This window comes from Penicillium brevicompactum, assembly GCF_028827555.1.
Source record: "Penicillium brevicompactum strain IBT 35665 chromosome Unknown utg000003l_segment0_segment0, whole genome shotgun sequence".
NCBI lineage: Eukaryota > Fungi > Ascomycota > Eurotiomycetes > Eurotiales > Aspergillaceae > Penicillium > Penicillium brevicompactum.
Genome location: NW_026623206.1, coordinates 1,256,783 through 1,280,449, shown reverse-complemented (window position 1 = coordinate 1,280,449; position 23,667 = coordinate 1,256,783). Strand labels below are relative to the sequence as shown.

General features: G+C 48.2%; 6 protein-coding genes across 6 annotated transcripts; 4 read left to right on the top strand and 2 right to left on the bottom strand.

The window, feature by feature from the left end:
- Positions 1–1,592: 1,592 nt before the first annotated feature.
- N7506_004331 (putative nucleoside-diphosphate-sugar epimerase) lies at positions 1,593–2,730 on the bottom strand (the record flags this gene model as incomplete). Its single annotated transcript, XM_056953625.1, has 3 exons — positions 1,593–2,389; positions 2,454–2,659; positions 2,711–2,730. 3 exons carry the CDS (start codon positions 2,728–2,730, stop codon positions 1,593–1,595), a joined length of 1,023 nt encoding a protein of 340 aa, XP_056812514.1.
- Positions 2,731–4,112: 1,382 nt separating this feature from the next.
- Positions 4,113–5,856, top strand: N7506_004330 (cytochrome P450; the record flags this gene model as incomplete). Its single annotated transcript, XM_056953624.1, has 5 exons — positions 4,113–4,307; positions 4,376–4,586; positions 4,639–4,707; positions 4,762–5,364; positions 5,414–5,856. The coding sequence occupies 5 exons, from the start codon at positions 4,113–4,115 to the stop codon at positions 5,854–5,856; spliced, it is 1,521 nt and encodes a 506-aa protein (XP_056812513.1).
- Positions 5,857–13,676: 7,820 nt separating this feature from the next.
- On the top strand, positions 13,677–14,124 carry N7506_004329 (uncharacterized protein; the record flags this gene model as incomplete). The annotated part of the gene is made up of 2 exons (XM_056953623.1): positions 13,677–13,699; positions 13,758–14,124. The coding sequence occupies 2 exons, from the start codon at positions 13,677–13,679 to the stop codon at positions 14,122–14,124; spliced, it is 390 nt and encodes a 129-aa protein (XP_056812512.1).
- Positions 14,125–15,705: 1,581 nt separating this feature from the next.
- On the top strand, positions 15,706–16,154 carry N7506_004328 (uncharacterized protein; the record flags this gene model as incomplete). Its single annotated transcript, XM_056953622.1, has 2 exons — positions 15,706–15,719; positions 15,785–16,154. The coding sequence occupies 2 exons, from the start codon at positions 15,706–15,708 to the stop codon at positions 16,152–16,154; spliced, it is 384 nt and encodes a 127-aa protein (XP_056812511.1).
- A 3,201-nt stretch (positions 16,155–19,355) lies between these two features.
- Positions 19,356–21,072, bottom strand: N7506_004327 (cytochrome P450; the record flags this gene model as incomplete). The annotated part of the gene is made up of 4 exons (XM_056953621.1): positions 19,356–19,527; positions 19,584–19,750; positions 19,806–20,918; positions 20,986–21,072. The coding sequence occupies 4 exons, from the start codon at positions 21,070–21,072 to the stop codon at positions 19,356–19,358; spliced, it is 1,539 nt and encodes a 512-aa protein (XP_056812510.1).
- An 809-nt stretch (positions 21,073–21,881) lies between these two features.
- On the top strand, positions 21,882–23,036 carry N7506_004326 (uncharacterized protein; the record flags this gene model as incomplete). Its single annotated transcript, XM_056953620.1, has 4 exons — positions 21,882–21,983; positions 22,038–22,319; positions 22,384–22,713; positions 22,776–23,036. The coding sequence occupies 4 exons, from the start codon at positions 21,882–21,884 to the stop codon at positions 23,034–23,036; spliced, it is 975 nt and encodes a 324-aa protein (XP_056812509.1).
- Between the last annotated feature and the right edge of the window lie 631 nt (positions 23,037–23,667).

The following is a 23,667-nucleotide window of genomic DNA, read 5'->3' as shown; positions in this document are numbered from 1 at the left end:
AAACTCTCGAGATTATCGTCAATGCATCTCAACGCTCTCTATGACGTTAGCACCAGCTCCTGAGACAGCCGTTATCTTCATGAATGAGATGGAAAATTGAAATTCGGGAAAGAGAGTTGAAAGCCAGTATACTTCCATCTCCAGAAAATAAACTTTGGTACAAGATTAAGTTCGCGGTTCCGATCTAATGTTGTGGGACCCACTTTTCTCTCGGCTCCTCTGCGGTGCACTACGGTGCCTCATATCAGGCATTGGGTATCCAAAAACGTAAGATCCGCATTCATCCACAATTTACCAACAGCATCTTATCAGTTCAGTTCTCACCAAGGAACGCATAGATTTGGACATTTGTTATACCTTCCTGCCTGCTACCGATTCGATGACGCACGAACGCTACAGCTACAACACAAGGAGACCATGAAAGATGCTGAGGCATATTGGTCAGGAAACTGGATACTGGGCCCTGACAAATAGTGGGTCAAAGAGACTCGGTGAGATCCACAGAACTCTAGATTCCTGTACGGAGTAGAGCTCCCCACCTCTCAGATCTTTCGCCGGCAAAACGATCCATAGATCGAGAGGTAGATCTAGAGGAAGAAAGTACATCGTAGCATCCGCTCAAAGTCCAATCACCACAGATGGGTCCCTTCAATGTACGGGGTCAATTCTACGTCATTGACAATTCCATCTATGCCGGTCTCCGTTGGTCAAGCTCTTAGGGATGAACTGGGGGATCGACCTGACAGTCATGACGCTTTCATACTCATCTCAGTAAGCAAGGAGAGTCTATGCATTCTAGTGAGTTTCTCGGGCGTAGTACCCATCACAGAACATAAAAGCGGAGTAGGGTTCACAAGCGTCGTACTCGGAGAAGCGGCTGAGCGGAATGACTTCGACATGCGAATCTAGATGCGAACATGGCTCTGGGATCGTCATTCAATTCCATAGCAAGGTGAGACATAGACTGTCTAGTTTATTCCGTTGCATTCATCTGAATAAACCATGTCTCAGATTATTACTCTAGGGAACTACCGCCGTACCTTCACGAGAATCACGAGAATCACGACAACGGCTGACGTCTTGCACAGATTAAATGCCTCAGGCAAAAAGGAATTATCACATTCAAGACTAAGACTATGAGCTCATTATGCAGATTATTTCATCGGCAGTTCATACTCCCTAGCCTGCAAGAGTTTTACATTACGGAGCCGTCGGAATGCCAATGTTGCGGCACGGCACGGGGGTCCACAATTCACGCCCCTATCCGCATTTTAACCTGCCTCGGCATGTTTGCCTCATCTGCCGATACCTAGATACCAAGAGCTTGCTATTCCGTACTCCGTACTGCAAGCCTCGCACTTGGACAACATCGACAATTGCTGTTTGCCGGCAAGGGGTTTTTCTTATATTGAAATCTCTTGGCATCCAGCTCCAATAGGATTTGGAATTAGCACAATTATTTTTCTACAGAGTGGTTGTGAGAGACAGAGAGAGAGAGAGAGAGAGAGAGAGAGGACCCCAAGTCCCAATATTATCTGAAATGGAAGTAAATTTGAGGATAATTCTTGCTAACATGAAAGGCAGGGTTTCCGTTACAGCCCAATTCCCCTCGCCTCCAGCTCGACAAGATGCGGGAGCACCTCAGTTAGCTTGGGCTCCTTAGCCTCCCAACCAAGCAGCCTCCTTGCACGAATAGCAGTGCCACGAGAATTTGAACCCCACGCAACCCGACCCATGCGCAAGATCTCCGTGGTTTGATCACTATCCAACGACTCGACTTCAGGAGTCTTGATATACCCCTTATCAAAAGCCTCTTGCGCTAACGCACGACAGATATCACCCCAAGCGAAAGGTCCATTTTCAGCAAGGTAGTACCCCTTGTCGTTCCACGTCGCCCTACCTCCACCCTCAGCAGCAGCCTCACCTAGAAGTAGGTAGACGTTGCTCAGATCATGCACATGGACTTGATGCCAGATATTTTCGCCCCCTCCGACCATGAAGCCTTTACCGCGCTTGAGGACGGCATCAGCCATGATGGGGACCTGGATACTCCTCTTGCCGACCGGCCCGCGACCAAGCCCGTATATGGTCGGGGGACAGACGATGGCAGTGCGAACACTGGTAGGCATGTCTTTGCCCGTTTTGATGATGACTTCGTCCACATCACGGTGAGATGCATCCGAAGGGAAGCCCATGAGCTCATCTATGCCTTCCCAGTCGTTATACACCTTGGGGCGCTCGATACCATATGTTTGTGCGCGTATGTCTTCAAAGGCCAACAACCCGGTTCCAGAGGTATGAATCAGCCATAAGGGGCGCTCGGGGGTATGCTGTCTCGCGCCTCGAGCGATGGCCTCTGCAGCAGGAACATGGTCGCAATCGGCGAAGTCTGAAAACAATTGATCAGTCCTGGACAATGTGAATCTGGAGTTTGAAGGTTGAAGAAAACCCACGGAAGACGATATCTGCCTTTCCCACCTCCTCCTCAAGAATATCATAGGAGTCTAGGTCACCATGTACGACACGGATCTTGGGGTACTGATTGGATAGCACAGCTGCCTTGTCTTTGCTACGCACGAGAGCCGAGAGCTCCCAGTCTGGGTGGGCGTTGGCGGCGGCGAAGAGCCAGTCCCCACCAATATAACCAGTGGCACCAGTGCTAAAGAGATTATCAGGGAAAACTCTTCAGCTTTGTGTTGGGGTGATATACACGAAGACTTGAGGCGCCATACTCGAGTTGAGTCTAACAAGATATGGATATTAACGACATAGAGCCATCGGGCAGGGATAACAAAAGGAGTTGAAAGAACTTCATAGCTTCAACAGGTAGCACCGACCTCAAACACCTTGGAATCGATCCTTGCTGAAGTGGGCGAAGCAATTCTCGGTATGACCGATATGGATTCGAAACGCGGCAAAGCGGGGAAAGGTGAGAGTCAGACTCATTTCGCTGTTCGAGGGCGCATCTCGTTTTGACCGCTAAATGCGATACATTAAGTCACACCAGCTGCTAGGCCGGCCCCGGGGTTGTGGCTGGCTGTGTACTGTGTAATCAAGGATTGTTACACCACTTCCATGCACACGCACAATCACGTCATTAAAGGAGACGTGAGGGCCGTGCACAATTACAAGGCCTTACGCAAACCTTGGAAGTAAATTTCAGCGCTTTGTGATTTGGTAACGTAATCCCAGCCGGGTACGAAGTATCGTATTGGATTTGCCGATTCATCGTGCATATGACTGGCGGGTAGAACGGCCCCCGAGACTTTTATGTTAATATACTCGACTCCACCCAAATTCTAATTGCCAGCTGTACGGAGTATACATGCCATGGCCGAGTATGCGACTCAGCCTGGGTCTGATTCATACATGCATGTGAGCTATACTGCTTTTCGCTACTCATTGCGACGCAATGGTCTTTCAGCTGCAGAAAAAGAGGGCCTCGGGCCTCTGTGGTACCTATCATAGACCAGGAAACAACGAGATCAGCAGCCATAAAGGCCGCAAGCACAGTATGCGTCCAAGAAAGGAGAGGGGAAATGAAAGCCTAGAACCATGGAAAACAGAATGTTCAGCCGAGTGCTCGGGTCACCCCTGGGCAGGAGAGAGTAAATCCACAGTGATTTTATAGCTTTTATCTCATTTGTTAAGGAAAGTCAACTCGGGTGTCACTGCATGACATGGTCATATCTCAAACATTTGTCAACATGTTGAGCGACACACCTTTGGACCCCTGGTTTTATTGATAGAAATAATAAGCCTCGTAATAAATACACCCCCAGCTCGATTCTTCATTTCGTGTGATACATGGTACAAGATCATCTTGTCAGTTAATACGGTTTTGCGTAAATTATTTGATATATATTTTACCCTTACAATAACATGACCATCTCGATAACCATGGAGTGTTCATTGCCTTGCATATGTCTTGGACTAGCTCTGTCACGTAGGTAGTTCACCTAGAGAATCGACAACACGAGACTCTCGGGATGTTTCCGGTCACGTTTAAATAGCAGCAGTGCTAATTATAAGCCGTCAAATCTAAAAGCTCCTACACCTGGCCCCCCGTTTTGACCATTCCAAACGTTACCAATCAATCGAGCGCCGACACTATGATCGCCAGTCTTGATGATTTGCCATGGTCTGGCTCGTTGGTTTCACTGAAAGCTCTGTACTTTGTCTCTGCATTACTGTCGGGTCTTTACTATATCATTTTGTGGCAACAACGTATATCAGCGGCAAAAGCTGAAGACATCAAAAAATGGGTGGACGATTCCCCGGCCATGGTGAAAGCGGGGTTGGCTAAAGTATGGTGATTTCTTTAATTGGAATCGTGACCAGGAATCCCGGGCTGATGATAACCGCACAAACTCAGGCCGATTCATTTCGAATCATGGGTGATAAAGGTTATCTGACAATCTTTTCGCCTAAATACGCCGTCGAAATCGGGAACCACAAAGCATTAAGTCTGGATAGGGTAATTGAACACGAACTATATGCTCACCTTAAAGGGTTTGATCCGTTCGCCTACGCTGGCGCACGTGTGTTTCAAGGCCTTGTGAGGAAGAAGATGACACAAGCACTCGGTTGGTACACTTTCAGCAAAATCATAATATCCCGCTCTAAAGTTCAATTCAGGAACGGTGACAAAACCTGTTGCCGAGGAGGCATCACTGGCCCTGGAGAAGAATTGGACAAATAACCCTGGTAAGCATGAATCCTCAGAGCTCTAATTGGATATTGCAATAATGACAAATATAGATTGGCACAGCTTCCCTCTTGCGCCTAGCCTTCTCAAACAGATAGCCCAACAGTCGTCAAGGGTCTTCTTAGGCGAAAAGATTTGTCGAAATCCTGATTGGCTTCGTGTCGCGACTGACTACACAACAAGCTCGTTTAGAGCAGCAGAAGAGCTTCCAGACTGGCCAAGCATTTTACACCCAATCTTAGTGCGGATTTTAGGCTCTACCCGGGAGATGCAACGACAGTTTCAGAAGGCGCGGGATATCATCGAGCCAGTGTTGAAAGAGAGAGAAATATCCAAAGAAGCCGCCAGACTGGAGGGCAAATCACCACCAGTCTATAATGACGCTTTAGAATGGATGGAGCAGGCGTCCCAAGGAGAGCTCTATGACCCTACAGCGACTCAGTTGATCTTATCTACCTTCTCTTTACACACTACATCGGATATGATTACACAGGCAGTATTCGATCTATGTGGCAAGGAAGACCTCATCAAGGAACTACGAGAGGAAGTGATTACAGTGCTATCCCAGGAAGGATGGAAGAAAACTTCACTTAACAAGCTACATTTGATGGATAGCTTCTTGAAGGAATCTCAACGGTTAAAGCCACTCAATATTGGTGAGAAATCGTCTACCACTGGAATTTCGCGATTACTCATTTTTTCTAGCTGCATTGAGACGAATGGCAGAAGAAGACGTTGTACTGCAGGATGGAACGAAGATTGTCAAGGGGACATCACTTTATGTTCCTGTTGATTGGATGCGGGACGCGAAATTTTATGAGAGCCCTGAAACCTTTGATCCCTATCGGTTCCTCAAGCAGCGCCAAGTTGCTGGGAATGAAACTCGTGCACAGTTGATAGTGCCTGCAGCTGAGCATATGGGATTCGGTCTTGGACTTCACGCATGCCCCGGTCGATTCATGGCTTCTAATACCATCAAGGTTGCACTGTGCCATATTCTGGTGAAGTATGACTTCAAGCTACCGGAAGGCTCGGTACCTAAACAAAGGCGACATGGAGGTATTGTTCAGGCGGATCCTGAGATGGAAATTATGGTTCGTCGGCGCCAGGAAGAAATTAGTCTAGATGAGATTTGCAACATTTCTTAGGGCCATACAGAATGGTGTTTCTCGGATTACATTCCCGCACTTCCCTTGCAGCAAAGTGACCAAGCTCCTCCTGGCTTGATTCCAAGGTTCGATTGGAAGAGTCACAGAGGAGACCAGCTATGAAACCATAGATTGTCTTCTGATAGCGGAGCGATCTACGAAGGTAGAGCGTAGTGAATAGCTTCAAGATCGATTCGCTAGACAAAGAAGGACGGGAAAAGAAGAGAGAGGAAGGGAGAGAGAGCTCCGCGATCTATCTAGCCCGGTCTGCCCTGTCGCCGCAGGGTCACCTGACCACCTGACCTCCAACATCTTCAGGTGTCCCTTGGTCTATGGAGTGCAAGAAAAAATTGATAATAGCCCTGGAGATTGATGTGAATTCCAAGATTCTTACTTAATACAGAAGCCGGTCAGCCTGACATTTGAGTATTGTCACGAAGATAAAATGCATCGAAGAGCCCCATCACGGCCCGCTTTCCCCCAGCAGACTTCCGCACCAACCTAGGTACAAAGCCCATAGCCCAGCCCAATTCAACTATGGAAATACGATCTAAGAATAAGGGCAATATGCACGTAAACAGATCGTATGATGCATGAAGAAGAGAAGTAAGAGAGAGAGAGAGAGAGAGAGAGAGGAGAGAAGATCTAAAATACTGGGAGACCATACCACATGGCCAAACCCCATGATCTCCAACATCAACCAAAAAATGGGTTGGGGTTTGGGCCCTGTCCTCGGGCCCATCGGTGGAAGCCCACTGGGCTTTCATGGGGGCCCATGGGGCTTCAAACCCACAAACACGCTAATTTCAAACCTCCTTTTTGGGACTTTCCAGGGTTTAAATTACAATTGGTTTTACCCCCGTTTTAAAGCTTAGTACGGAGTACTCGAAGTGATATTGAATATTCAGAAATAATTTAGAATGATACAAAACATGTCTATCTATCAAAAGGTCAAGTACGCGAAAAGACGCGTTGATCGAAAAATTTCAAGAAATTTCAGATTGTTGTAGTTCAAAGATATGGATTGAGTTATTCTTCCAGAGGGATACATGAGCCTATATATACAGCAATGAGCCAAGTTGATTTCCAATCAACTTGGGTTGTCCATATTGATACCTCGGACTTAATTCCGACGGTGCGGCTTGGTTCCTGATCTGCACCAGCCTCATGTCACAACATTCCCCCTCAGGATCGCTTTGTTGGTAAGGCGATACTGGATTAACGCTGTGCAGGCAAGCCTCGGTAAAACCACTAAAAAACCTTCGTGGGAAAATAAAGTGGAAAGAGCGCCTGCGCTGTCACGTTTGTTGCCTCTGAGTCTCCAAGGCTTCGATTCCTAGAAGACTACAGAACTTGACAAAAGCCGTAGGTCCCAACGGCTTGGTGAGACCGTCAGCGGCTTGTTCCTCAGTAGGAACATATTGAAGACCTATCTCGCCAGCATTCAGCACTGCTCGCTGATAATGGAATTTCACGTTGAAATGTTTGGTCCGTTTGTGGAACTCGGGGTTGCGCGAGAGGGCAATGGCGGACTGGTTGTCAGCCATGATGTTGGTAACTGGAGACCGATACAGTTGTGTTTCGGCCAGAAAGGTGCGGAGCCATTGCAAATGCAGAATGGCATTGTATTGCCCGATGTATTCGGCATGAGTTGTAGACGTGGCTACTTCCCCCTGTCTCTTGGACGACCAGGAGACCGGCGCACCCGCAAGTTGGAATACGTACCCGGACGTCGAGTAGGCTCCATCAGTGACGACAGAGCCGCCAAAGTCGGCATCCGTGTATCCAATCAATTGTCCGCTGCGGTATGTGATGCGATGGTTTCGTGTGGCTTTGACATAGCGAAGCAATCGCTGCAGGGCGACCTGGTGGTGCGATTGCGGCTGAGACGTGAAGCGACTCAACGTGCCCAGCGCAAACGCGATGTCCGGTCGCGTTCCAACCATCAGATACATCAACGAACCGATGGCGGTTGCAAATCGTGCTTTGGCTTCCTCGTCTGGAGGTGCTTCGTCCGGATGATGATTCAAAACTTGCTTGGGATTCATTGGGGTAGTCTTCGCCTGACAGGTTTCCATGCCAAAGTCAGACAGAATCTTTTGGATGTACTGGTGTTGGTGAATAGAAACACCTCCGTCGGCATGATAGTCGAATTGGATTCCGAGGAATGAACGCGGAGTTCCAATGTCGTTCAATTGAAACTCCTTCTCCAATGCTTGTTGCACTTGTTTGATTTCGTGCGAATTGGCTGCCGTAATGAGAAAGTCATCGACATAGACACAGACCACGCAATCGGATTTGTAGAACACGCAGTTGTCCGATTCTGCCATGGTGAAGCCATGGGCGGCCAGCACACGGTGGACGCATTGGTACCAAATCCGCGGGGCCTGTTTGAGTCCATACAAAGAGCGGCGAAGCCGGCATACGTAGCCTGGCTCTTCAAATCCTTCGGGCAACTCCATGTAGATGGAAGAGTCCACGTCACCGTGTAAGAACGCCGTGACGGCGTCGAATTGGTGAAGCTTCCATCCGCGTAATGCGGCGCTGGCAATGATGCAGCGGACTGAGTCCATTCGTGACACAGCAGCAAACGTTTCGTGATAGTCGATGCCATGTTTCTGCCGATATCCTTTGATCACCAATCGCGCTTTGCGCGTTCCGTTGACTTTAGTCTTGAAGACCCATTTGCAGCCAATCACATGATCTCCGGCGGGAACGTCCTCTCGTCGAACCTTTTCCCATGTTCCGTGTTCGAGAAGCGACGCATATTCTTTCTGAATGGCAGCCCACCATTCCAGCTGATCTGAACCCGACACAGCTTCCCGAAAGGCCACCGGGTCGACTTGCCTGGCCGGTGCGGGATTCAATGTGCCTGTCGAGTATACCTTGCCTAATGACTCTAGAAGACGCCGTGAAGGTCGTCTTCTGCGGCCATAGACGGAATAGCCGAGGTCCTGCGTGGACTCTGCTTCCTGTTCAATTGGATTGACCGGTGGAGGTATTTCCTCCCCATGCTGAGACGGCGTTTTGTCTTGCTCGGATGATAAGGGCAAAGGCGATACCGGCGGTGTCGGCAGCCCATTAGCCAAGGAAGGTACTGACGGAAAGACCGATGATGGAGGATCGTTGTCCGGGAGGTCGTTGCCTGATTCCCCCTCGATGAGTGGCGCCACAGGGGTCCTCTCATCGAACTCGACATCACGGGAAAAGACGGTCTTTCCGGAATGGATCTCATACAATTTGTACTGGTTCGGCTCACAGTAACCTAGCAATCGGCACTCGGACGACCTGGGTCCGAGCTTTGCTCGATGCTCTTTGGGAATCAACACCCATGCGCAGGAGCCAATCCGTCGCAGATGCAACAACGAGGGCGGCTTCCCGTAAATGATTTCGTACGGGGTCTTCTTCTGCAAAATTGATGCTGGCGCGCGCAACTTCAGATAGACCACCGTTTCTAAAAGCTCAGTCCACCAGGAAGGAGGAAGGTTCGCATCAGACAGGAGCGTGTTGATCCGCTCCCGGATAGTGCGATTCGTGCGTTCCGCCAGTCCATTCTGCCCTTTGCAGTATGGCGGCGAGGTGTCAAACTCAACTCCCTGGGTCTCGAGGTGTGTTCCGATCGGCAGGTATTCTCTCCCATTGTCGGTGAGGAATCTCTTGATCTGGGCGCCGAACTGTCGGTGCACCCAGGCCTCAAATTGTCGGAACTTCTGGAGCGCTTCATGCTTCCATCTCATGGCATATGCCCACGAGCCACGAGAATAATCGTCAGTAAAGGTGATTACGTACCTGGAGCCATCTTTGGCGATCGGCATCTCCATGATGTCGGAATGGATCATTTCAAAGATTCTCGTTGAATGCAGACGTGGCCGTCTTGCACGGGAGTTCCTCTTCTGATGCTGCTTACCCGACATACACGCTGGGCACTGCGGCGTTGCCTGCAGCTGCGCCTGCGTTAGCGGTCGGTACGGAGTGCCGGTCTGCCGGAGGACCACCCTCAAGTCTCCCCGGTTCAGATGTCCCATCCGAGCGTGCCACATCGCTTCGGAGGCCTGGTCCACTCCTTTGCACGCATCTTCTTCGAGTATCACAGCTTCACCACCGAGTTCAGAGGTTGACGTTGCGCATTGTGCGTCACTTGACTCCTGAGGGTCGTCGACGTCCATGGCCACCGCCTGCGGTTCCAGGGAATCTGCATGGCCACGGGTCGCCGGCGCCCTCGCCAGTTGGACTCGCTCTCGAGATCTTCTGCTCACATGGCACCGCAGGATCAACAGATCCTCCTCCGCATGGTAGGCAGTCCCCACGGTCCGTCCTCGGCGTTGCACAAAGACGTTCTGCGGGTGCGCCACCACCGAGTAGCGGTCTCGCAATAATTTCGGCACGCTGATCAGGTTCATCCCGACGCGTGGCGCGAAGTATACATTCTTTAACACCAGGGGTTGGTTGAACTTCCCCCGGAGCGTGAGCTTCACCGTACCAATCCCTTCGGCTTCCACTGGATCACCCGCCGTGTCCAACATCTCGCGGTGGGGCCGCAGACTGCTGAAGCAGCTCCGGTCCCAGCAGATGTGGCTGGTGGCGGCCGAGTCCAGGATCCACCGGGGTTGCGGTGCGTGGGTATAGAGGGTCGTCACCCTCGCCCTCACGATATTGATCCTCGGTCTCTTGGAAGTCGGCGGGCCCTGCCGATCTTCTCTCTGGCTTGACGGTATATTATGCATGTTGTTTCTTGGTGAGCCGGAAGCACTCCGTTCGGCCTTCAGGGCATAGTCCCTAGGCGGGTGTGTTTCGCGCTGTTTCTTCCAGCACTCCGCGACCACATGGCCGCGCTTCTTGCAGTAGGTACATTTCTTGGGATTTCTCTGCACTGCATTGATTGACGGCCCTGGGACTCCCTGCGGGGGCACGGGAGACTCCTTTCGTCGGACCGTCTGCTCGGCGTTGGACAGCCGATTTCCGATCGTGGTCGGGTTGACCGGATCCTTGTCATTCTGGATCGCATCCACAACCAGGATGTATTCCGGTCCGATCTGCGTGAGCAGAATCGCAATATGTGTCTTGTCACCGATTGATCCTGGAGCGATGGCATTCAATCGATGTACGAGCAGCCGTACGCGATCAACAAAATCACGCGCACTGGCGCATCGTTCGCCGGTTGTCTCGCGAAGTTGAGCAAACAGTTCGCAGAAGGTGGCGAGTTCCATACGCCGGTACCGTTCTTCAAGTTCATTCCAGAGGTCACGAGACGTCTCTAGTCCCGCGACATGAATGCTGATGTGGGGGGACAGGTACCGGAAGATGGTGTGGTAGGCCTCGGCTTCGCGGCGCGACCATTCACGGTGGCGCTCGAATGCCTGGACCTCCACTTCGAGGCGCGCTTCAATGGCTCGCTGCCTCACCGCCCCATTGAGGTGGGGCTCCACCAAGGGGTGGATGTCCGCCGTAATAGGTTTGGCGTACTTGAATAGACAGTCGGGACCCTGAAGGTCGCCCGACACGACATCCCAGACCTGCCTGGCTTTGAGGTAGGAGGTCATGAGACGTTTCCAGGTCGCGAAGTTATCGCTTCCCGTCAGAGGTTCGATGGCCGTGACGGCTCGGTCAGGAGAGTCATGGACCAGAGCAGACATAGTGATGATTGCGAAAGCGGGGTAGATATATAATCAAGGTAGATGAGATGATTCTCAGATGAGTAGAGACGGCACCCGAGATTATGCTCTCGGGCTCATAACCTGTTGTAGTTCAAAGATATGGATTGAGTTATTCTTCCAGAGGGATACATGAGCCTATATATACAGCAATGAGCCAAGTTGATTTCCAATCAACTTGGGTTGTCCATATTGATACCTCGGACTTAATTCCGACGGTGCGGCTTGGTTCCTGATCTGCACCAGCCTCATGTCACAACACAGATGGCTACTAAAAGATGGTGGCGCTCTACTTATAAGTTCAAAGAAGATTAGCGTGCTGGAAGTCACCAATTTACCGATTACAGAGGTCAGTGTATTGATGCCGGATGGGCGTTAAGGGGGCCTGGGGGCCCCTGGTCAATGGGCTATGGGCTGAGTTGGGCCGTGGGCCCATCTGAAGGGTTTCCAGAATTCCAGCCCTGAGGCCTTGAACCAATGTTGAATGATGTCAAGTATAAAAAGCGAGACTATGGGAGCTGCAGGTTTGGGCTGGAAAATACGAGCAATTCTGCTCTGAAAGGGGGAGAGGCGAAGAAGTGAAAGACAGAAAGCGATCCATCTGGGGCCTCGGGAAACACAGTGAGTCACCTGACCGTGTGTTCACAGCAGATTGCCTAGCTGGTGATCCTTGAGTCGTAAGCTGTCGTCGATTTTTGTGGTTTTGAAATAAAACCGCTTTATCGTCTCAATTCCTACCTGGCATTGCCTATTTGAAGTTGTTAGACTGGGAATGACTGGATCATTCCTCGCGTTCTTTGAGATGGAAAGAACCATCAGTCTGGCTTTCTGCGACTTTAAAGCTGACCTGATCTGAATTGGGAAAAGCTTGCATGTAAGCCTTTATTGATTTCAATCGAGTGCTAAGACAATAAGCTTGGGAAAGTTGGCCTGCAGCTTTGAACTTCAACAAGTATAGCGAGTGCACATCATCTATTCCGTGCTTAAGATAGCGTCTTTATGCACCCCATCCAGGTCCAGCTATTTCTGCTTCTAGGGGTCAAAACAAATGTGACCAAAGCTGTGCTGCAGGGCGTTGCCACCCAATTTGTCGATCCCTCCAAAAAGAAAAAGAAAGAAAGAAATAGTAGGGCCGGTGATTAACATTCCCAGATCGCTCGCGCACCCTGAATTCTTTCTCATCTAGACTTTCCATACCAAAGTGGATCTCAAGCTGTGAAACCAAAACCAAAACCTGTTTCACGCTCATACCCAGGAAGAGTGGACGAGGCAACACTAGGTTCGTCGGGACGGCACGGATAATGGCGAGTCATTGCAAATACTCCGAAATCATACACCCACTTTTCTGTTACTTGGTTGATCATCGGTCAAAAGTGCCAGGTCCTCTAAGGGATTTTTTTTGTGTGATCTTACACCAATGAAAGCTTCATCTATTCAAGTCCGTTTAACTGACTTTCAGAAACAAAATCGGTTTCTAGAACAAATTCACTAGGAATAATTGATAGCTAGGTACGGAGTACGGAGTGTGAATTATTGCTCGAGCATTCAATATTGAATTGTTCTGTTGACCTTATTAGGCCACAGTTCAGCCAGCCGGTTGCAGAATAGGTTGCAGATACATTACACAAAGTCGTACATAGTCTACACGTAATCCATGGATGAATATAGTTGGTGTATCTAAGCATTAAATCATATCTAGTGCATATGTATGCATGCAGACATGACAAACCCTCAGGCAGCCTCCACGGTAATCATACCTGGTATCTATATACATATGCAATGACAACTAAGCAGTGAAGCATGATAAACCTGAAACATCAATGTACATCTTTGTAGCCCCTCAAGGTAATTGTGACCTAAACACATCAGTCCATATATTTACGTCTTGCTAATTAGGGTTTGATATTCAAGACAGACGATATGTCATATGTGGCTACACCCGGCCAAGGAATGCGCAATTTGAGCAGGGAATGTAGTAGCGCATCATTGTAACATAACATTATCCATCCATGGGTTGAATAAGGCTGGAACAATCGACGTACATAAGCAAGGGGGTCAAACTTCAGGTCTGCGAGCTATAAAGGACCTCGGGAGCATTCGATAATCTTTCATTCAGAATCTAAAGTATTTCCACCCACAACGAAATCAATTAACAAACCTTGCTCTAAAATGGGATACGTATACGATCCTAGGTATGTATACTTCTGTTCAAACCGACCTATTGAATGACTAACATTGGGAAACTCCAAGTCGCCCCAGGGAGGATTCGAAGGTCATGTATCACTACATCCTACCTGATATCCCAGAAAAGACCATCGTTGGTATCTACACTGTCCTTCCACCAAACGGCGCAACTCCATCTCATACCCACAAAAATGCGCCGATCACCTCATACGTTATCAGTGGCGCTTACCGAGGTGGACTAAACGATGGCGAGCCCTTTACCAAAGTGGCAAAGGAGGGCTGGTTAGAGGATGCCTCCGTCCATGTTACCCGCAGCGAAAACCCGAGCGAAACGGAGCCAGCCATTTTCCTCTCCACAGTTGTCATTGATACGAAACTTTACGAAAAGGAGGGGGATGATTGTCTCTACACGATTGATCCACCATATAAATGATTTCGTATGGGAATTGGCTCCGGATGCCTTGTATACAAGAGAACCATTCGAGAGTTTGAAGATTAGATAGACGTGCGTGAGATACTGTCACCTGGGCAATACTGTCCATGATAGTGGGAAGTTTAGTTCTTTTACATTTTGTATGTGATACAAATGTTTAGCAAATTGTGAATTGGCTCCGCCTGGGCACTGCCTCCAACAGGTTGGCATATGTGCGCTATTTTAGGTATTACCGAAATCAATCTCCCTACGCATTTACTATCCGACTGTGTCCAAAGCCATGGGGTGCTTGGGTCTATCTCCTGTGCTTCTGGGAATCTGTGCTTGTGAAGGGAGATCCTACAGAGAGAAAACAACCCATACCTATCCACGATATTTTCAAAGCTTTGTTCAAAGCAGTCAATGTAAACGGCGGTCTTTAGGTATAAGATATGGATGAAACATAAGACCGTGACGAGACTAAGGAAACATCTGACTAAAGGTTTAGTCTGTTCCAAGTTTGAACACCCATGTAGTCAAGCAACCTCGAATAGGACATGCATATAGTGCCCACTCTGGCAGACTTCTCAGATAAACCTGTTTTTATGAGAGCGGTCAATGGCCAGTAGGAGCCCTCCAGAGTGAAAAGAAAATATCGTCAAAAAATACCTCAACAGATGGATTGCAGGTTGCACAGGTGGTCAATAGCCATAGATGTTGCTACGTGGAAGAGGACGATCAGAAAGGAACATGGTTATGCATTGGACCCCGCATGCATCTAGGCATCTAGCTTTAAAACGAAACGACCACCCACCAAGTGCGAAAATACAGTATGGTATTGTCCCATGTAGGAAGGAGGCAAGTCCTCACTGCATGAAATTAGTCACAAAATTATTTGAGCGGTGAAGCATGATGAAATCAACTAGTTAGACCGGTTGGATTAGGGAAATTTACATCTCAGATGTACGATAGAACTTCAATAGTGATAGAAAGAATTCTACCTCGCGTACTCCAAAACCTTTACAGTGAGTGTGCCAAAGTTTGGTGATTAGTCGAGGTGGGTATACGGAACGCTGATTAAACAAAACGGTCAACTTCCAAGATTACTATATCCATGGATATCCTTTGATGTCCTTCAACCAAATGATCAGTCGTGTTCTCGTGGCGAAAACATTTGCCAACTAATCATATGAGACTGCCTAGGTAGTATTCAGTTGTGTCATAGATGCATTCAGGCTATGAAATAAGTTATAGAATATTACGTTCAAACATAGGGAGAGTGTATAGATTACCATGAGCAGTGCAGTATGGTCGAATGCGTCATGACGATGTTGAAGTACTACAGCACAATCAAAGGCAATTTACGGTAGCACTGCATGATACGACAAAATTCTGGTACTACGGCATGTAAGATCGGTTCCAGAGTCTTCGAACTTGGGAGACAGCGCATTGAGGGATTTCTCGGTGGTCATAGTTAAGATGGTGAACCCATAAATAGCCCCAGGGTGCAGGTTCATTTGTTCTTTATCTGACCCCAAGCTCATTCCGAGGTCTGATTTCGCCTTGTCTACCGTCCTTTTCAATTTTGGAAACATCTACAAAATGTCTGATTCTGGGTATGTCACAAACACCGAACTAACCAACCCAGCATAAATTGGCTCACAAATGTTGAAAAACGCAGCGCAACAGACGGTATGAGGATTGCGTATGCCTACGACCTGGAAGCGGCTCCAGGTAAAACCATCGTCGGTGTGGACGCTACGTACCTTCCAGGCGAAGAGACCCCACCCCACACTCACAAAAATGGCCCTATCATGGTTTATGTCTTGAGTGGCTCGGTGAAAGTCGGATTGAATGGTAAAGAGCCGAAGATTGAGTGTGCTGGGGATTCGCACTATGAGCCTGCAGATACGCATGTCACGCTCGCCGTGAACCCGAGCAGCATCGAGTCTTGCAGGTTTTTCTTTACGGAAGTTCTTGATACGGGGATTTGGGAATCGCAGGGGAAAAAAGCACTTTTCAAGCTTGACTCGGATCCTACGCTACCTTAGATGTGATAAGAGAGTTGTGGAGAATGGTCAACACGTCTCAGATCTCATCTCCCAAGCTCGGAATCAGATGCTCCCTTCCATGCTAAAGAAGTTGTGGCTCATCCAGTCGCCTCCACAAAGTTCTTTCCGCTCTGAGCTCGTCGTTATATCTCTCCATCGCATTTTCCAATCTATCATAACACTCTGGCCGATCAATCTACCCGTATGCTTAAACATACTCCCAATGCTCTAGATACCAGCCGCCAAATTACCAATCAGCTAGGCACAAGTCCCTGTAATCATTCTACTAGGGCTGACTTAGGCTCCATATAGTCCGATTACCCCAAAGAGCTGTTTACTAATCCATAGTCGGAGTAGAAAAAGATAAGAGGTTACGCGGTATTTTCTTTCTTTTGCCATGGCTCGCTTAAGTCGGTAGATATATGCCGTATTAACAGTCAATCAATATCCTCAGGTATGATTTCTGAAGTGACATATTACAGATAAAGGTGGAACGAAGAGCCGGCCAATACTCCGTAACCCATTCACTGATATTGATTTGTGTAGCGCTTGGGCTTATTGTTATGGTGGCTCTCGGGGCAAGCTAATTCTTTAGCCCGACCAATTCCACTGTTCACAGGATTATTATGTGTATGGCTTCTTATCGAGCGAAGCACGGAGCAGCAGGTAGCATCAATTGGTATGTATTGTTGGAGACGAGGGGAGACGAAGGGAGAGAGGGAAGCTCTCTCATCTACGCCTCTCTAGTCCGTGGGGAGCCAGACAAATAAGGCAAACATCTGCTGAAATTTCTGCTAGCTCATGCATGAGGCACGAACATCTCATTACCTGAAACACTGAACTCTCGGAGAACGCGCTTTCCAGAAGGCACGGTCGATCGTCTAGGTCCTTACGGTGGATATTAGGGCGAGTAGATGACAATGGGTATCGCCGCGGTACTTCAGATGAACAGGAAAGCAGTGCCGTTCGGTTCGAGCATATGGAGTCGCTTCAAAACTGTGGGTTCTAGCGGCGGCGCAGGTTGTACGAAACGCGGTATGATGATGTGTTGGGCTGTTTGCCCTGTTTGTCAGGCTCCCTTAGATAGTGATAGCAAGCAATCGATCTACGATAAAGCGTATGCGTAGCAGTAGATTGATTCTGGCTAGGCAAAAAGAGGACGGGGAAAAGGAAGAAGAGAAGAGAGAGAGAGCGAGCTATCTATGCCCTGACAACCGGGTCACCTGACCACCCAACAGATAGATAGTTCCGGAGAGCTTCCCTCTCCTCCTTCTTTTGTCTCCTCGTCTCCAACAATACCATAATTCTGACCCTAACTGCTGTTTTCCCCTGTTTCCGATATGATGACAATGATTAAGCGACAACGGGTAACAGTCCGGGCAGTCAGAAGGGGCAAGCGGTCGGTCCTTTTAGGGTTAGCGCAATCCGCGACCCATCGCAAATGGGATCCACGAAAGTGCACAACAGTTGTATATCTTATTGATAGTACAAGCGATCCACGATGAAGCGTATCGCGAAGCAATAGGTCGATTCTGATAGATCTGAAACGGACAGAGGGGAAACGAAGAGAGAGGGGGGGGGAAGCGACCCAACTAGTCTGCCCTGTCCGCACAGGGTCACCTGACCAACACCCGAACGGGAGTACGGAGTACGGAGTACTCCGCGAAGGAGGCTCACTTCATCCAAATTTTTTGATGTATCCTTTGAGCAATCTCATTTTACGCTACGGAGTATCCCGGAATAAGAGAGCAATCGGTTCGACAGGAGCCTATTCCCTCCCAAGGCTGGTTTCCATAGCTCTGTTCCTTTACAGTTTCAACCAGGTCTACCTGGAATTCACAACAGACTTATTTGTAGACCTTGTCGTAAAAACCACCAAGTGCAAGAAGAAATTTTACTGTATATTTTTCGAGAAAGCCTTTTGTGAAGTTGGCCGCGAAAAATTCCTATTCCCAACGATCCCCGGACACCGAAGAATAATTCGGTCAGTTGTGCGGCGACCATGACCACTTCAATCGCCAGAATTCTAGCGCACTCTCAACAGAGCGTGGATCGGGCTCCATGGGTGTCCAGCACCGGTTTGCTATCTTGAAATCATTCCAAAACAGACTGGCGGCGCGTGGATATTCGTTAAACGAGAGGTATTATTACTTTTCAGGAAACTTCGAAAAATTTCCAAAAATCTTGTTGCACGCGTTTTCACGCGCTTTTGAATCTCTGGTAGATATATCATTGTCATATTATTTTGAATTACTTCCAAAATGTGAATATTACACTAGGACTACAGCTTAAAAACGGAGATGAAACCAAAGGCATCAAAATATGACCAAAAAGGAAGGTTAACCTGGCGTGTTCAATATAGTTTAAAGCCCGATAGGTACCCACAAACGCCCAGTGCGCTTAACGGTAGGCCCAGTAAGCCAAACCATTCTTGGTTTAGGTTGGGCTAGGCTACGGGCCTTGCGGGCCGGTGCGGAAACGTCAAAGGAAGCCAGGAACGGGACGGAGTAAGTTGATTTATATTGGCTACTGTGAACCGGCGATGGGAAGGAAATAAGAAAAAACGCAGAATCAAAAGAAGGGCTGACTTGTGCTGGAGAATAACAAGATCGACCACTTGGACAAATGATCTCGCCGCCTTTCAATTTCCTTTGGAGCTACCCAGCGGAATTTTCGCAGTTGCTTGAAATGGCCTATATGATCAATGAGTTCTATCACGGCCTGGTACATTCGGCCAAGAGCTCTCAGAAATAATTCTCAGAGCAGGCTGATCTACAGAGGAGAAACACAAACCGCTTCAAAACAGTGGATTCTGGCTGTGGGCAAGAATACCGACCGGAGAAAGAAGAGAGTGTGTCGGGGTTCCCGCGGTCAAGTGACCCTGTTTACAGGGCATGATAGATAGATCGCGCTCCGCTCTCTCTTTCTCTCTTCCTTCTTTTCCCCGTCCTGTTTTAATCTAGCAAATTGATCTACTGCTATTCACTACGCTTCATCGTAGATCTATTCGCTATCAGAGAGAGAGAGAGAGAGAGAGAGAGAGAGAGAGAGAGACAGAGGGAGAGGTATCTATTCAACTTGGGTCGTGCGACCTCCGAATAGATTCCCATGGAAATGGCTGCGAAAAGTGGGACTGATTCAAGTTGGTCAAGAAGTATTCATTGCGTCCAAGTACTGTGATGTAAGTAAAAGCCAACTTTGTTAAGCCACCGGTTGGTCCATATCTCTCTCACTGATCTTGACCATCAAAGGCTTCTTCGTCCAAAGAGTATAGCACTTTTGATCTCGCCAGTCGACTTCTGGCTCTGTCAGCTCCAGATTGAAGTTAAAGATAATCCTGGTAAGGATCAAGCGCATTTCAACATAGGCGAGGCTAAATGATGATATATTAGGAAAGGAAATCTTAGGTAAGAATGAGAGTAAACGTACTTTCGACCAATACAGTTTCTTGGGCCCACACTGAAAGGTTGCATTGCATCTTTGTTGTCAGAAGCAAATTCTGGATCGCCGAGATGACGCTCAGGGATGAACTGATCCGCACGCTTGAAATTCGTCTCGGATTGATAAGTGGCTATAGGGGCGACGGAAACGACCGTCTTGGTTCTTGTTAGAAATTCACTTGATCGGGGCTCAGGTCAGATTTCAACATACACCTGCGGGTACCCAGTGTCCATCAATTATGTCTCCTTGAGCATCAACATATCGCGGTAGGCCAATCGGGACCGGTGGGAAAACTCTCAGCGACTCGTTGATAACAGCCTGTGTATATCGCAGCTGACTGGTGGAGTCCATATTAATCTCATCATCTGATTTGAAAGCTGTGCGAATCTCATGTTGGATTTTGGCAAGTGCTTTCGAATTTTTCAGCAAGAGATACGTTGTCCCAGCCAGGATAGTTGCGACAGTTTCAGAACCTGCAACAATGATAAAACTAGCGTTGGAATAGAGCTTTCCACGGGGAAACTCTTTCTCGGTATTTTGATGTTTGAGAATATTGGCGAAGAAGTCAGGACGGTCATTAGACTTCTCTACTCTCGCATCGACTTTTTCGACCGTCAATTTCTCATGATTGTCTTTGGCATCAATTAGGCTTTGTGGTGCGAACAAACCAAGAAGAGTGCTTCCTCCTGGCAAACGAGTGATCACCCGACAAATTGTGCCAGCTTTGACATTCTCGAAGATCATGCTTACCCATGGATGATAGTCGGAGTTTTTGAGGCAACCAAATGGTTCGCCAAATGAAAGATCACCAATAATATCAAATGTGGCAAAGTTGTACCAGGAGACGAGATCGACGGGCGCAGCCTCTTTGTGAGATCTTTCTCGCAAACGGTGAATGAGAAGATTGACGTAGTTCTGAATGTAAGGCTCCTGGCCCCGCAACGAACTATCGGAAAATGCATGCGAAAGCGAACGACGAACAAATGCATGATCCTGATCTCCAGAGAGAAGAATACTGGGGTGCCCATCGACAGATCCCTGGTAGAATCTGTGATCTTTCTGTTTTTGGCCATGACCTGGCCTGGTTGCATAGATTCGCTTCCAAGCTTCGCCTTCGGTTACAAACGAGAGCTCATCTGGTGCAATCCGGAACACAGAGCCATACTTGCGATGCAAGGCTGTGGTGAGGTGGGGTGCATTGCCAGTGGCAACCATGTGTAAATATGGGAGGCGTGATGCAGCCATAAAAAAAGGCCCGGGAAACTTCGCTAATGGATGGAAATAGACATTGTAGATGACCACGCCGGTGAGGTAGAGGGTAATCTGGATTCAAAGAGATAATCAATTTTCAAGACCGTTGTTGCTCATTTTCCAGGGAACAATTACTCACAAACAAGATAGACAGCGCGAAGAAAGCTGTTACTGGGCGAGCTAGTGCCTCACCTGAGTAGGCGAGGACTCCGGTGAGGATGGTCATTGATTCTGAATGTCAATTCACAATCCCAAATTCAACATTGAGGGGCTTGACCTGGAAGACTGGATCAAATCAAGGACTAAAACCTCCTCATAAAATAAAGAAACATGGCTATTTATATTTATATCTTATTGAGGGGACTGTGGCCTGGATTTGACGTAAGTACGGAATACCTCCAGGGTAGAAAGCATGACAGCATGGCGAAGTTGGGCAAAAATACGCGTAACATGAGCCCCACAAGACATACATGCGATGTTGAGCTACTGAGGGGTAAATGGAACGATAATTTACATGGATACGACTACCAAATACTAAAAATGTGATTGGTGCCAATTTCTGCAGGTCATCAATTTCGATTTTCTCAAAACTCTGTGCTGAGATCGGCAAGCGCCAAAATGTCCCCGCTCAAGCTGCTTGGCTGCTCAGCTTCAACGATCCTTGCGTTCTGTCTAGAGCAGTCGGAGATAGAGAATTTTATTCTCACACCGCTCCTTCCGACACTCGCCGGGGAGTGGACTCACATCATTACTCTAGGGCTGCTACATGACGGTTGACATAGCTTACAATCGTTTAGCTTCGGTTCGTTCTTCACGTAACTAAGTGACTGGCTGTTTTGGCATCTAGTGTTACTTTAGTGAGGTCTACGGAGTATTTTCTGCCGGAAGTCCTCTATTTGGACCTTCTCCTCACCCGCACTGGCACGATCCCTGCTGCTTGGGACTAAGTATAAGTATAGCACGAACCCCCGGCCGTCCATTCGTGTACACCACAGCGATTGCATATTGCAAAAGTTGACACTTAACTTTTCCTCCATGGGCTCCATGGGCTCCCATACCACAGTTGGTGTCCTTGGTGCCACTGGGGCCGTTGGTCATTCCGTGGTTCAAGGGCTCCTTTCTTCAGAGTTCAATTTTGTGCGAATCCACCCAGCCACTCTTTTCGTTGGATATTACTGAGAATTTTCGAAGAGGATTGTATCTTTAACCCGTCAATCATCGGTGGGCAGCGCCATCAATGAAAACTTACGAAAGGAGGGGCTTGATATCGTCGGCTATGATTTGGCTCAACCGCAGGACATTCTCGTGAATAAGTTGCAAGGAATTGACGTCCTCATTTCTTGTATGAATTGGGAGAATTTACACCTCCAAAAACACTGGGTTGAACCCGCAAAGTTAGCGGGTGTCAAGCGGTTTATACCTTCGGAATGGGTGGCGCCTACACCACCAGGTGTTAGTAATGTTCAAGACGCGGTACGGTTGCCATCGCGAGCTCCTTGCTTACCTTCTATCTCAATGTCTCATCAATTTTGCATAGAAACTGGATGTTATGGCTACTATTCAACGAGCTCATCTGCCATACACTGTCATTGACGTGGGTTGTTGGTATGAAGTCTTTGTTCCTAAGATCCCGTCTGGCAGGTCAGATCACGCTCATTGGGACCTTATCGACCACCGGATTGTCGATGATGGAAACCAAAACTTTGCTCTGATTGACCAGCTTGATATTGGTAGATATGTGGCTTGTATTATCACCGACCCTCGAACCATCAACAAACGCGTCTTTGCGTATACCGAGGTTCTGAGTATGAATGAAATATGGAACACCATGGCTATTGCAAGCGGAGAAGAGCCCATCAAAGATCATGTAAGCAAGGAATCCCAGGAGTTTGAGCCTCTCGACAATCATGCTAAATCAGACATGAGCAGGTCTCGGTCCAGGAACTTGAAGCACTTATTGAGAATCATCCCAAAAGCCTTCAAAACAATCCGCCGCTCCAGGATATTGTGAACTTCAACATGGCACAGTTTCGAATATCCTGGTGCATTCGAGGATATAATACGCCGGAATATGCACATTATCTTGGGTACCTGGATTTCAGTCAGCTTTTTCCTGACTTTCCAAAGGGAAAAAGCCTTGAGCGTTATTATCGCGAAATTGTCAATAGATCGGTGGAAAATGGTGAGTAAAGTAGACAAATTAAATATTGAGCTATTCAAAGACATCATCATAGATCTTTGTCGAAAGAGTGGATCAATTTCCATGATCGCGAGCTGTCATGGAATTTTAAGGCAGGATTGGGGAAATGAGCCGGTGCCGAGCGCAGGCCCCCGGGCTTAAGTATCGTGGCCTTTAGGCCGCGCCAAATCCGTCGTTTGGGGTGTGACCCTGACAGGTAAAATAAACCAATTCCATATTTTTCCAGGGTATTCAGTAGTCTTAGTTGAAGGACCTTTCGAATAATACCAGAAAGGCGAAAAGTGAAGTCTACTGAGAACTTGACCGGGGAGCCGGGGGATGGGTGTTGTTTGGCGGTCAGATGACCCCTTTTGGCAAGATATCTCTCTCTCTCCCTTCCTTCTTTTCCCCCGTCGGTCTTTTCGCTTCACAGCCAGAATCCACTATTTTGGAGCAATTTTTGCTTCTCCCTAGGGCAGCCTGTTCTCGGGTGTTCTGAGGCCCATGAAGGAAGAGGGGTAAAGCCCGAAAGAGCCCGCGCGCCATGTAGGACGGTGGGCTTGTATGCACATTCCCTAGCCCAAGGCGTCACCGATCAGCAACCAGCAACCAGCCAGCCACTTAAGCCGTCCCACGGGGTCG